Below are 14,725 nucleotides of genomic sequence, written 5' to 3'. Positions count from 1 at the left end.
TATTCAAGGCAATGAATCGAGTGCTGATTTCTTTTCATTCAGAGTGAAACCCAGGAAGGATCCCACATTGCAGAGACATGAAGCCACCAGCCAATTATGCAAACCATGCCCAGAAGTTTGGATAGTTCCTTTCAGTTCAAGGTATATCCAGAATTAATTCAACATCCATCCAATACAGGGGAGCTATTGGCCAACATGGTTTCAGCTCCACTGCTGTCCAGGGTTTAGATCTGGGGTGCTTGTTAAATACGATATATGCTTGAATATTATTTCTACCACTACGTTGGCCCCTCGTATCTCTTATTCTGCATCCCTATATTCTTAACCATATATTCTCCATTTATATATTCTGAATCCCGCTGTGGGTATTAAATCCTTGAAATAAAAATAAAATAAACATCCCTGGATTCAAATATTCACAGCTTTGAACATATATATATAAAGAGAAGCTGAGAGAAGGCCCACATTGTGGCCTCAGTCCTATGGTTAGAATCACCAATCAGAGAATCTTAGAGTTGGAGGGACCCCAAGAGCTCTCTATTCAGCCCCATTCTGCCACGAAGGAACACAAACTACAGCTCTCCTGAACAATGTGGAGTTGTGAACCATTCAAGAGTTCGCATGATAGGAGTCCCAACTGACTAGAACCATGGAATTACTGTACAGTCATCCCTCCATGTTTGCGGCTTTGATTATTCACGGATTTCATTAAGCTGTCTCTCTAGGACTGTCTAGGTCTCCCGTGCAACTCTGTGGTCAACTTTAACTAAAAGTTGCACTGAAAGACCATTTGTGCTCCCCAGTGCCATTCTATGGTCAGTGTCTGTTGGACATTGACCACAGAGTTGTGCTGGAAGACCTAGAGATTCCTAGAGAGGTGTCCTCTCAGGGAAAAACAGTGTTTTGGTTTATTTGTGGTTTTCCCATATTCCCGGGGGTCTTGTTCCCCTAACCTAGCGAATAGGGGGGACAACTGTAGTATTACTAGTTATTAACATTAAGAGGTATCTAATATCAGTATATGCTGCTATATACATGTACTTATAGTGTAGGTAATATATATATATATAATTATATATATATATCTATAGTACAACTACCTTTGTATGAAAAAGGTTTAAAAATATAAATAAATAAAAAGAGACTAAACATCATGGCATTACTCAGGTAAAGCCCCAGGACTCAATGGCTCTTTTCTAGCTGTTAGTGTTGTGTTGTTATCATCATTATAATTATAATATCTGTTTCTATCTGCTTTTGCCCCAAATTTGGGACTCAAAACAGTAAGTCTAAGAGCACAGTACCATTAAAACCTTACAAAAGTGACCATTAAATGGAATCAACTATTAAAATAGTAAAACGATGATTTGCTTAAAGTAGATATAATTATTAAAAGAACTTAGTTGAGATTCAACAAAGGACTGATGCAGCGCGAGTACAAATGACGTAATGACAACATTGATCCATTCATTGTTTGAAGGCAAGTCAACATGGAGGTAATCCAGTGGATTCAATGGGTCTCCCTAGATTGTGACCCATGTGAAATGGCGACCCATAGAGAACGCTGCTTACACAACCATGAGCTGAATAGGTCTGTTGTGCCACAGCCAAAAAAATACAACAACCATAAAAAGGAACAATCACAGCTGGTGCGCAATCCGGGTTCCTTATCAATTTCTGAGTGGAGAGAGAAGGAGAGAGAGAAGCCACAGATGGGAGCTTTCTCCACCGCCTTCCTCCTTTTGCCACAGGCATTTACACACCAATGCTCCAGGGGCTGCACAGAATCTCTCCATTTGGAGATGCGTAATTTATCTCCGCTCCCCGAAAAGGGAACCAGGAGCCGCTGGGCCCAGGCCAGCGACATCAAGGCGGAGAGCAGCAACGGAGCCTTTACTTCCACCTCATTTCTGGCTACTTCCAATAAGAGGATGGTAGCGTTCCGCATGACTACCCCAAAGATAGGCTTAACAAGACCCTGAAAGTCTTACGGCTGCCCAGGGCTGGCTTAATAAATGCACACAATTACCATATTGCGCATCCGGAGACGGGAAGGAGAGCGGGGAACTGGAGGGAGGCAGAAAGAAGACTCAGTAAAATCCAACTAAAGGCTCTGCTTGATGTCCACAAGTCAATATCTATTGACAGCGACACTGAGAAGCAAAAAGCACACGCCTTCCTTTGCAAAAAAACCAAATAAACCCACGGAGCATGCACATCTGGTTGTTTTTAGAGGAGTAGCTAGTGGTCAGTGATGAAAGTCTTGAATTCTGAGATCAATTCTGCCCCTGACATCCTTGGCTAGCAGTTCCTATACCTGGCCAGGTCTGCTAATGTCACCGCTAAAATTGGTGGGGATTCTGGGGGTTGTGGTCCAATCCTCCACCCCTTTTTCCAAGCTCTGCCACTTTCTCCTCTCCTGCAGTGCCAAATGGAGGGATTGGACTCATCATCCATCTTGCAAGCCTTGGTCACTACAGGAGCCAGAGGTGTGCGGCTGCCAAGAGGAGGGGGCTCTTGAAAGGCAAAGAACACTTAAGGGTCAGGACTGGAAGGGAGTCGACTGGCCATGCTGCCTCATCGTTTACCTGTTCTAGCTGTTAATCTAGACCAGTGGTCCCCGAACTGTGCCCTTTAAGAGGTTTTGGACTTCAGCTCCCAGAAGCCTCAGCCTTGTTGGCCAACCAGCCTGGGATTCTGGGGCTGAAGTCCAAAATCACTTAAAAAAGGACCGTTTGGGGGACCGCTGCTCTAGGCAGAGTACACTGCGCTCACACCTCCATCCAGCGCAGGCCCATCTTCACCAGTGATCAGACCTTCCTCCCAGTCTAGGGATGGAACACTATCCATTCCTTAACTGAAAAAATGGGTTTGCCAAGGGCAAAAAGTGTGAGCAATTTGGTGTGCATCTCCCAAAGTTTTTCGGAATAATTCTGCGCAGAAATACATGTGGGGTTCTCCATGAAAATTGTGCTGCTTGCACAAAAGCACAGTTTCCAGAGACACAAGATGGGCCTTTTTGTGTATAATTTGTTATTTCACAAAAATTACAATTTTTGCATTAGAGATTAATGTTTGTTTCTAGAAAGTGTTTTTGTGTTCCCAGAGACCTACGTAGGAGCTGACCCGACTGTGACTCCCAAACTAGTTCACAGTGTTGAATCAAATGGGTCCACTCCAGACCTACACCCCCCTCCGCTGATTCAATGGGCCTCCTCTAGTTGGAATCATTCACAAGACATGTGTAAATGTATCTCTGGAAAGGTGGTTGCAGAGCTACTGCTTCCAAAGACACACATGGGGGCTTCTGCGCAAAATCATTTCCCCTCTTTCAGAAACAATTGCCTTTTAGAAAGCAGATTCCCCCCCCCCCCAATGCACATCTATCCCAGTCTGACCAGTCTATCCCAGTCTGAGCAGCTTCGGGCCTGGTGGCGCGGCAGCAGCTGGCCTTCAAACATCGTTTCTCTCTCTCTCTCTCTCCTTCCTCTTCTGCCCTACAAGTTGTTCTGTGCCGAGGCCTCGCTTGTTAGCAATTTAAAATGTAATCACAGGAAACACATTTGCAACTACCCAATTAATCTAATAAAGAGGTGCATGCTGTGCCTCTGGCTGACATCTGTGGGGCTGGAGCATTTCAAACCCAGGCAGGTTTCAAGCCAAGGGAACCCAAGTGCAGGGGGGGGGGCAGGGCAGTGACAAAGAGCATCCCTTTCTCCAAAAGCCTTTGGTTCTCAACATCAGACTGAAAAGCCTTTTGCCGTGGCAGGAGGACTGCAAGCCTCTCTAGGGAGGGAGTTACAGAACTGGAGCAGCCAGTAGGAAGACCCCGACTCACATTCCCACTTTGCAGCGATGCCTGAAAAGGGCGTTGGGACAGAGAAGGCCCTGGCACTAAATACCTGCACTCCTCTGTGATCCTCTCCACACACTCCTCTCTTCTCAGTTTCTGTGGTTTCTCAACATGGAAATGTGAGGGGAGTGCAGAGTGAAGCCAAGGTATTGCACCCAGCAAATGAAAAATTAGAATCACAGAATCCTGGAGCTGGAAAGACATGCAGGAAGGGCCATCCGTTCCAACCCACCCTTTCTGCCATGCAGGAACCCACAATAAAAACACAACCCCAACAGATGGGCATCCAGCCTCTCTTTAAAGGCCTCCAAGAAGGAGACTCCATTCTACTCCAAGAGTCCTTCCTCTCAGGAAGTTCCTCCTAATGCCTCCTACTGTGAGCTGCAATCTTCTTTTTCCTGAGCTTGCATCCATTGCTCCATTGTCTCCTATTCTCTGGAGCAGCAGAAAAACAAACTTGCTCCCTCCTCAATATGGCATCCCTTCAGCTATTGACGGGAGTTGAACTATTGATATAACTAACAGGTACAACTCTCATTAGCTATGTGTTGTTTAAAAAATAAGACAGCATGGTGCAGTGGTTTGAGCATTAGACTACAACTCTGGAGAACCAGGGTTCAAATCCCCGCTCAGCCATGTAAGTCATTGAGTGAGCTTGGCACGCCACACACTCTTAGCTTCCGAGAAAGGCAAACGCAAACCTCCCACTGAAGATACTTGCCAAGAAAACCCACACAATAGGTCTGCCTTAGATCTTACCATAAGTCAAGAACAACTTAAAGGCCACACACAACAGCTTTAAAAACAGTGTTCTTTTGGGTGCAGTCCTAATTTTAAAATCGCAAGGAAAGTATTTCTGTTCTCTTCACATGATCATAAATTCCCAAGAAAATAACTTCCACACAAAAGCTTTGAATGTGTTTTTGAACATACTGCAATACTTAAAAACTAAATGTGCTAAATCAGGTAACATATCCCGAAAACTAGGGTGGGGAGATCCAATTCTGCTTCTTCCAGGAACCCTCCACCCTTGAAGCTTGCTCACCGATGGCACCATCATCGCTCAGTGTGCTGAGCACATGCCTTTCTTGCAACTTTCAATGCCCCAAGTCCAATCCTTCCACCAAACCCCATCATGGAGCCTTATAGAATTGGGATGGGAAAGAGCTCTAGTTCTGCTGGAACTCCCAAAATTCACCGGCAGACATCTCGAGGCGCAGGATACAGAGACCAGGATCTCTTGGGAGAGCCCCAACGAATGTCTTGGCCCCAGAGGGGCTTGACAGACCGCCCCTTTCTTAGACGGATTGGGGCTGCAGCAAACCGCATGCCGCAGCCCCAATCCGGCCTTTCCAGGGCATGAAAGCGCTGCACTCATATGGACGCAGCACCCAAAGTAGTGCAGTGATGCCACACCCCATGTGGAGCCGTGCGCAGCATCACAGTGACCCGAAGCGGTGGCGTGGGGCGTGCATTGTGAGGACGCTACACCCGACTCTGCCCCCATGCTGGCCCAAAGTGCCAGTTGTATTGGGCCAGAGTTGCCCTGACCTCCCCCTCCATCTCATGGCTGGGCACCTTGTTCTGATTTAGGATTTAGCATTTACATTTCTATACCATTTATCTAGTGAACGCAGCACTCTCTAAGGGGTTTACAATTGTAAGGCAATTGTCCCCAGTAGGCTGGGTACTCATTTTACTCAATTTTACTGACACTATGAACAGATGGAAAGTTGGTCAACTTTGGAGCCCTGCAGGAATCGAACTCACAACCTTGTGGCTGCAGTACTGGCATTTAACTGCTGTGGCCACCAGGGTCGTCGTCATCGTCATCATCATCCTTGTCATCATCATCCCAACTTTCCAAGAATGACCAACGCTCTCCTGGACTCTTCTTTTGAGACCACCCTTTTGCCCCCAGACGGGGCCTGGATGCCGGCAACGAGGGCATTCCCTCCAGGAGCCACCGCTCGCCCCTGAGTCCCCAGCTGCACAGCGCTTGATCATTTCCCACTCATTATGTATTTTAATTAAACATTTATGTATACAAGAGGTGCCAATCAAAGTAAACCAAGCTAGGGGGGAATTAATGTATTCTCCCACAAGTTAATGAGCACTTTCCAATTCATAGTCCCTTGGAACGAACAAGCGGGTTTTAAATGCAGGGTCAGCGCTGCCAATCTAAGCCCGAGGGAGGAGGAGGAGGCTGGCTGGCAAAACGGAGGAAAAGGGAGGTGGCCCTTCTTTCTCGGCTTCTCTGATTGCCCCTGTGTTGTGTGTGTGTGTGTGTTGTGTGTGTGTGTGTGTATGGAAAGGGTGAGGAAATTAGACAGATTTGACACTCCCCCCAAAAAAAACAAACACTGCAGTGGGACACAACAGGAGCCCTTGGCTGCATCTGCCACTGCGTGAGAAATAATGCAGCTTGACACCACTTTAACTGCCATGGCTCATGCATTGAAATTCTGGGATCTGTAGTTTAGTGAGACATTTGGCCTTCTCTGTCAGAGAGCTCTGGTGCACAGCAAACTACAAATTCCCATGACCTCATAGGATGGAGACATGGCAAGATATCAAAGAAGAAGAAGAGAGAGGAGGACGCAGAAGCAGTCCAGTGGGGGAAGCGGCATTTCTGCTGCTCAGAAACTGTTAGGCTCAGGGTGACCTGCAGAAAGAGCCTGCCAGGAAGGCAAAAACCAACCCAGGAATCTAATCCCAACCACAAGCGCCATGCCATTGCTTCATTCTCCCACAAAGAGGAAGTGGAAGAACCAAGGGCCCTTCATGCCATTTATTTAGTGCTACCACTCTATTTGAATTGCTTTGGTTTTCTCATCCCATGGAATCCTGGGATTGGTAGTTTAGGGAGGGGTATTGAGAGTCCTCAGCCAGGAGCTCCTCTAGTGCAGGAGTTCTCAGCATTTGGTCTTCTAGATGTTTTGGACTTCAGCTCCCCAGAGTCCCAGCAAGTATAGTTGGATCCCCCCCCAAAGCAAAGCCTGCGTTTTCCCCATTTGGCACAAGGGACATGAAACCCACTGGGTAACCTAGGACAAGTCACACTCTCTCAGCCCCAGGAGAAGGCAATGGCAAACCTACCTGTGAACAAATCTTGCCAAGAAAACCCCAGGACAGGTTGCCCTTAGGGCCGCCATAAGTTAGAAATGACTTGAAGGCACACCAGCAGAGCAGCAGCAACATTTTACCATATCCATGGTACTTTGAACATCCACTGATTTTGGTATCCACAGAGGGGTCCTGGGAACAAAACCCCAGCAGTACCAAGGGCCCACTTTACCCACAGGGAGAGATAAGCGTGAAATGGGCAAGTGCTGAGAGGTGTTCAAAGGTGCTGAATGGTAAATTCCATTGACTGTGAGAGTTTATCCCACGGGAGGATTTCTCTTCATTTCGAATGAAAAGAAAGTGGGCTGATAGAACGCTTCATCTGAATTCGCTAGTTTCAGCGGAATTTAGGTGAATGCGAGCTGTGTTCGAACTGGCTTCCCATTGCCCAAAAATATCTTGCCATTGCCTGAAATCGTGTGTGGTAGTCTATCGCACAATAACGTGAAACCCCTGACTGCGTTCAGATTGCATTGGTTATACTCCATTTCCCTTGTCTGATATATCCTCAGTGGCTAAACTCTCTGTAGGACTAAGAATAGGACCATGGCTCTTGTCAAAATGGCTACACTTGTGGAACCCCACTTACACAGCCATGAACAGCACAGCCCATTGCATGTGAGTGGGGATTTACGTAGAGTAGGATCAACTGGGATCCGGCAGTGTCAAATGCATTATTAAATGTGGGCCATCTTCTTTGAGAATAGCTGTTGGACAGTGGATACATTGGCTGCCTTAGGTGATGGGTCCTTCTTTGGGGTTGGCCATCGTCAGGAGTCATTTGTGTCTTTCTGCACAGCAGAAGGATGTTGGACTGCATGGCTTTTGGGGGTCTCTTCCCAACTCTAGGATCCCATGAAAGGGGAGAACCTTTGCACATGGGCCACCAACATTCCCCTCATCCCTGGGATTTGGGGAGGGGTGGTTTCATAGGGTCCCAACTTCCCATTGTATTTTTATCTATTGTTCTATGTTCTTGATTTTATTGTTCTTTCTTTCGTATTGCTGTTACCCACCTCGATCCAATACAGGAGAGGCGGTGGGATATGGGCTATACTAATAAAGTTACATGTATATGTGAAGCAGCCATATTACTGATATTAGATACCTCTTAATGTTAAGTAAACTAGTAATAACTACAGTTGTCCCTCCATATTCACTAGGGTTAGGGGAACAAGACCCCCGTGAATATGGGAAAACCACAAATAACCAAAACACTGTTTTTCCCTGAGAGGACACCTCTCTAGGAATCTCTAGGTCTTCCAGCACAACTCTGTGGTCAATGTCCAACAGACACTGACCATAGAATGGCACTGGAGGAGCTACAAATGGTCTTTCAGTGCAACTTTTAGTTAAAGTTGACCACAGAGTTGCACTGGAGGACCTAGACAGTCCTAGAGAGAACAGCTTAATGAAATCCGTGAATAATCAAAGCCGCAAACATGGAGGGATGACTGTACAGTAATTCCATGGTTCTAGTCTAGTTGGGACTCCTAGTCATGCGCACTCTTGAATGGTTCACAACTCCACATTGTTCAGGAGAGCTGTAGTTGTGTGTTCCTTTGTGGCAGAATGGGGCTGAAATAGAGAGCTCTTGGGGTCCCTTCCAACTCTAAGATTCTCTGATTTGGTGATTCTAACCATAGGACTGAGGCCGCAATGTGGGCCTTTCTCTCAGTCTTTCTCTTTATATATATATATGTTCAAAGCTGTGAATATTTGAATCCAGGGATTGTTTATTTTATTTTATTTCAAGGATTTATATCCCACAGCGGGATTCAGAATATATAAATGGAGAATATATGGTTATAGAATATAGGGATGCAGAATATAGAGATACGAGGGGCCAACTGTAGTGGTAGAAATAATATTCAAGCATATATCGTATTTAACAAGCACCCCAGATCTAAACCCTGGACAGCAGTGGAGCTGAAACCATGTTGGCCAATAGCTCCCCTGTCATTGGGATGGATGTTGAATCCATTCTGGATATACCTTGAACTGAAAGGAACTATCCAAACTTCTGGGCATGGTTTGCATAATTGGCTGGTGGCTTCCATGTCTCTGCAATGTTGGATCCTTCCTGGGTTTCACTCTGAATTTGAAAAGAAATCAGTACTCTGATTCATTGCCTTGGATATCTTTTAAGAGTCTCACTAAAACCTGGAGTGGGGTCACTCCCCCGACTCACCTGGAGGCCACCAGCCATCAAAGAGGGCTCCGCTCTCAAGAAGTCAGTCCTGCCAGGCTGGGTCAGGGTCTCAACTAGAGATGAGAGTCACTTTCGGATACATGGAATTTGGGAGTCAGGGGCTGCCATTATGGGTTCTGGGTCAAGCGATTGGGTTCAGTCCAGGTCCTCAAGGGGACGAAGCCGTGTGGACGTGATGTAAGAGACACTCCTTGCTGTTGCTGCACCGTCTAGGCACTGTTTGCCCATTTTGGAGCTTGCTCACTAACCTCTCTCTCTTTCTCTCTCTCCAGTGCTGAGCATTGGAGAAGGAGGCTTTTGGGAAGGAACTGTGAAAGGACGGACTGGCTGGTTCCCCGCAGAATGTGTCGAGGAGGTGCAGATGCGGCAGTACGACCCACGGCAAGGTAAGCGCCCTGGTGCCACACGACCCACAGACACCAGCCAGGTCTTTTTGCTCTGAGTCCTGTATAGTGGATGGGCATATGCTCAGGGCCCTGGAGAGCTGATGCCACCAATCTTCGGTTGCTCTGGAGTGTTGTAGTGCATTGCTGGGGCTGCCATTTGGGATGAGTTTGAAGGGAATGGGGTTGTACTGTTTGCGGTTTTTGCTTCACAGGAATGGGGAAAACAGATTTGTTCTGTATTCTGAAGCTCCTGTGACTGGTTTGCTGGGGGGGGGGAATGCAGGGTCTGGCAAGAAGATTGGAGATTCCAGTAGAGTTCCCAAGGGGCAACTGGCCGCATGATCCCTGCAATAGGAGGTTTGCAGTCAAGGCTTCAAGACGCGGGCATTCCTGGATGGCAAATCTGTTTCAAAGTGGGTTCCCTTGAATGTAGGAGTTGTTCCATGGAGCGTCCCACCAGTTGCATCAGGTCCAGGGTCCAGATCCAGCTCATTGCTCAGAGAGAGGATAAAGCTGTGGTCAGCCTGGCTATCCCAGTCCCATTCTGTGTCCTGGAGCAGAGCAGAGCCCATACACCGTCAGCCTTTTCAGCTTGCCCCTTGCACTTTTAGCCAATGGGGAAATGCTGGTGTCCCTCCTTACTCATGCATCTGTGGAACACAACCAAGCACATCACCAGGGTCTATCCCAGTGCCATGGCCTGGCAGGATGCCTGTCTTTGATGGCAATGGAGCTGCACCAGTTGGGTGAGGTAGTGATCTCAGAGGCACCTCCATGTCTGGTAGCAGGCGCTTGGAGGCCTACTGTCTCTGGCCCTGGGGCTTGTCTTCTGGCCATGTCCCTGGCCATATCCCCCACCAAAACACAACAGCAACACTCTCCACTTCCTTTCTGGAACACAGCTTATATTAGCGACCTCCCAGGCAATACGATGCCTGCTTTGGTTCAGTCGTGACCAAACTGTTTCCATTCTTGTGATGAAAGCTGGCTGGACTCCAGTGATGTTTTTATTGTTCTGATGGAGCTGTGGTGTGTGAGCATGTGTGCGCATCCTGTGAATGTGCCCCATAACTGACTCTGTTGCCAAAACAACAGCAACAACAGGTTGGATGAGAACGAATGGCACTGCGAGGTGCACAAGATTACAGTTAGCTGAGCTCAAGGACTTGAGATGGCAGAGAAAGCTCATTCGTATTAATAATTTGTTGTAAGCATTCCTGCTTCCTCTCCCGGGGGGAAATAGGATATACATTTTAAAGGTAAATAAATATTTGCATCCTCGATGATCCTTCAAGATCCTCCGCTGAGGAAAAGAAGAACAGCTGCAAGATTCTTCACGCTTTAGAAGTTTGTTGGTGGAAATGCATTTGCACAAAAATAGACACGGTTTTCCTATGCAGAAAAAAACATTGAGAGCAAAAAAATGTACTGGTTTTTGCACTGAAAACTGATGCAGGAAAACTACACTTTTGTTTGTGGGGAGGAAATGGCACAAAGTTTCCTGCATGTATTTTCTGCTCAAACAACTCATCAATGATTTTCTCCACAAGAATACATTTTCTTCACAGGAAAACCACTTTTGTTTAGCAGAAATGAATTTCCCCCAATAAAATGCCAAAGTAGGAATAATGCTTGAAAACTGTGCAGAAAGACTCGCATCCTCTTGGAATGAGGAGCAAAGGTGTTGAAATTGCTTGGTCTTGTTGTGAGGGGATGGAACGGCAGAAGGTTTCCATCCTTAACAAACATATCCAGGGCTGGTTGTGGTGACCATAAAGCAAAATACAGTGGACCCTTGTTATCCGCTGGGGTTTGGTCCCAAGATTCCCCGTGTATAACAAAATCCGTGGATGCTCAGGTCCCATTAAATATTATGACATTGCAAAATGGTGTCCCTTATAAAAAATGGAAAATCAAGTTTGATATTTGAAATTTATACTTTTTGGGAACATTTTCAAACTGTGGATGCTTGAATCTGTGTATAAAAAATCAGCGTATAAGAAGGGCCAACTGTACAGCAAAGTCCAACATCTACAAAACCTACAAAAGAGCCATACAGTTAATGCACAAAGTGCATCATGCAAGCTTTTGAAGGTCCACTATCTACTCTGCATCAGGAAAAAGGTGTTTTGTAAAACCATAAAGGAGAAGAAAAATGGCAATGTTAAAGTCATGGGCCTACATTTTGTATCAGATGTTGTTTCTGTTGTAGTTCAATTGGCTTGGAGGCATCGCAATGCAAGTGGAGGACCACTTCCCAGTAAAAACTCTGACATTCATAAACAGTATCTGAGCGTTGCATGTTGGACCATCATGGTTCCTGAGACATCACTGAGGGCTAGAAAGTTGCTTTAAAACAATGGAAGCTCTTGGGATGCAGAACAGAGTGCTGGCCAAGGCAGAGAATTAGGCCAGCCCTGCCTTTAGACTTGAGGAGGACATAAGGCTTTCTTGGGCTTCCATCTTGAAACTCCGGCTGCTCCTGAATCCTGGAAAGGTCTCTTTGCAAGACATGATTGACCTGGAGAAAAATGTTTCCTGGTACTTTGGCTTTTGAACATAGGACAGGATTGCTCTTCCGCTGGAGCTGGGATGGAAGCAGTAGTTTCGGGAGGAAGGAGAGAAGGAAATCACTCTCTTAGGCTTTTCCCATTTGCTGAAACCGAGTTGTAAAATGGTTGGGAAATGTGCCAGTATCATGGAGGTGGAGGGGCTCCAGCCAAAACCTGCATCTCCCTCCCAAACCTGGGCCTTCTTTTTGTAAAAAGAAAAATCACAGTCTTTGCAATATTAACGTTCTTGTCGCATCCAAATGTGCCATAACTGCATTAAATGCGTCACTTATGACTTGCTCTGCGCAGAAGACAGAACTGCTTGGCGTTAGCTTTTGTGGTATTCTTTTTATTAACATCAAAACACAAAACAAACAAATCAATGAACAGATCAACAGACACTAAAATAAGACCGTTATTTACATTTTACGCCTTTCGTTGTTGCTTATGATAACTTCCCATCTAGTCAGTATTTCTCATTAACATTTTGTTCCTCCAAAAATGTCCCCGTTTCCCTCGTTCTTCTAGTTAGAAAACCTTTCCTTTTATTTTAAGCCTTTTATTTATTTACTTGTTTCTGTTGTTGTTATTTTCTCTTTCTGTGTTTCTCTCAGTCTTTCCTTTCATTTACCACTATCAGTCTGTTAATCTGGCTTCATAGGATGCCTTTGAGACTTGTCCATTTTATTTTCCATGGTTTTAAGACTGGACTTAAAGACTTTAAGTTCTTTGTTTTCTCTTGAAGTCAGGGCCTAAGTCTCTCCATTTCCATCCCGTCTGCCGTCTTGAGCAAAGGTGGCATTATCAGAGCAATTGCATTTCGTTAAATACTTGAAGGTTGTCCTTTAGGCTTGAAAGAAACACCTTCCCTTGGCAGTTTTCTTTAAGAAGAACTATTTGGGTTTAGCCTGAAGAAGAACAGCGCAGTTTGCTGGAGCTCATTCTATAACTCATTCAGAGGCACAAAACGCCTCAGATTTGTACAATGAAATGGCAAATATATCCGATATGAGAGGAAACTTCCTCATATCTAAGTTTTCCTATTTCGAAAACGGGGATGTTGAAGGGGGCACTGAAAACGGAAACGACACATTTTGTATTGATTGATTGACTGAATTTGTAGCAGCGACTGAGGGATTGATTGATTCCCCCCCCCCAATACTGAGGTGCTGTGAGAGGGGGGCATTACACCTCGCGTCTCGTTTTGATGCTTGAAAAACTTGCAGGGAGGAAGAGCCCTCGGGAGAGAAAAAGTAACTTTCCTCTGAACTTTGCCAGTTTTTCTTTTCTCTCTCTCTCTGCCAGCCTTTCTCATCTTTCATGGAGAGTCCGAAAACCTTCCACACATCCACATATAAAAGTGTGTGTACTGTATCTATGTGTGTGTGTGTGTGTGTGTGTACACATAAAATTAAAACGCTGCACAATGGGAAGGTACCCCGCAAGGGCAGCTAATCCAACCCTCTTCTGCCATTGTAGGAAATCCAACTAATGTACCCCTGGAAGGCACCCATCTAACCTGGGCCTTAAAAACCTCAGAGCAAAGGGACGCTTTAACAGTTTTTTGTCTCCGCCATGATCAGGCCTTTCCTAAAGGTAATGAATTCTGCTCAGTCCAGACCAAGACACCTCCAAACACTTGCACAGGCACCCCCTTCTTTTTGACAGGTCGTTTTTGTATGTCCCACTGTATCAATAGATCTAAATTGCACTTTCGAACCCTGATCCACACTTTCAACCACACACTGCTTTTTATCTCTCTGTCAGCTTGGCACCATCTAGTGTTAAGCCTTGCATTTGCAAGCTAAAAAGAGACCGGGTTCCTCTTTCATCTGATTCCACTTTTTGACTGTCTTCCAGTCCCTAAGCCATCAGATAAGTGGGGGCTTCCTATATGGATAACAAAAAGTTGTTGCTGGGAAAATTGCTTTCCCTTTCAGCGACTGTATATAGCAACTAAACTCAGAAGGGAACAGTGGAGCCTCCTAGATGAGTCTTTGGCCCGAGACAGACCACCTGAAAATGGTTGTCTGCAGGCACTTGTTTTAACTCCGGAGGGATGCCACAGCTGCCTAACCGCGCAACGTCCCTCCGGAGTAAAAAGAACCAAGTTCTTCCAGGTTCTTTTTGTGGTGCCTGGGTTACATCATGAGTGTGCCACTGGCGTACTCATGATGCAAGTGGTGTGCAGTGGCGTGTGGACACTGCGCTTCCCCTGCGTCAAGATGGCGGCACCCGTGTGGATGGGACACTGCCACCATTACACCCTAGGGTTCTGGACCATGCGGTTGCTGCGCGGTCTGGAACCCTAGCATTGCCACTGCCACGCTGCTTTTGGCCCATCTGTCTCAGGCCATACTTAACCCAGAGTCCTTTAGCTGTTTTGATCTTCAGCTCCCAAAGCCCCAGCCAAGACAGCAAGAAAGAGGAATGCTGGAGTTTGAAGTACAAATTGTCTGGAGAACCAGTGCCTAAGAAGCCATGCTATAGAAACAGAGGGCCTGAACAGGCATGCCAAAATAAAAAGCTGCTTTGGGTCACTTTGGAGGTATGCTGTTTCAATGCTGCATGCGTCCTAAGAGGCTGGAAGCCGCAC

At 46.1% G+C, this 14,725-nt stretch overlaps 1 protein-coding gene across 10 annotated transcripts in view; it reads left to right on the top strand.

The window, feature by feature from the left end:
• The window catches only part of LOC121932053 (SH3 and multiple ankyrin repeat domains protein 3-like), a 324,411-nt gene that overhangs the window by 113,253 nt on the left and 196,433 nt on the right, over nucleotides 1-14,725 (top strand). For all 10 annotated transcript variants that reach the window (XR_006104255.1, XM_042470338.1, XM_042470336.1 and 7 more), the window contains one exon: nucleotides 9,464-9,577. Coding sequence is in view for 9 of the 10 variants with exons in the window: in XM_042470338.1 (XP_042326272.1) it covers nucleotides 9,464-9,577 (114 nt within the window). In the remaining variant the exon portion in view is untranslated. The remainder of the gene's footprint in view (nucleotides 1-9,463; nucleotides 9,578-14,725) is intronic.

This window comes from Sceloporus undulatus, chromosome 5 (assembly GCF_019175285.1).
Source record: "Sceloporus undulatus isolate JIND9_A2432 ecotype Alabama chromosome 5, SceUnd_v1.1, whole genome shotgun sequence".
NCBI lineage: Eukaryota > Metazoa > Chordata > Lepidosauria > Squamata > Phrynosomatidae > Sceloporus > Sceloporus undulatus.
This window is presented reverse-complemented; position numbering and strand designations above follow the sequence as displayed.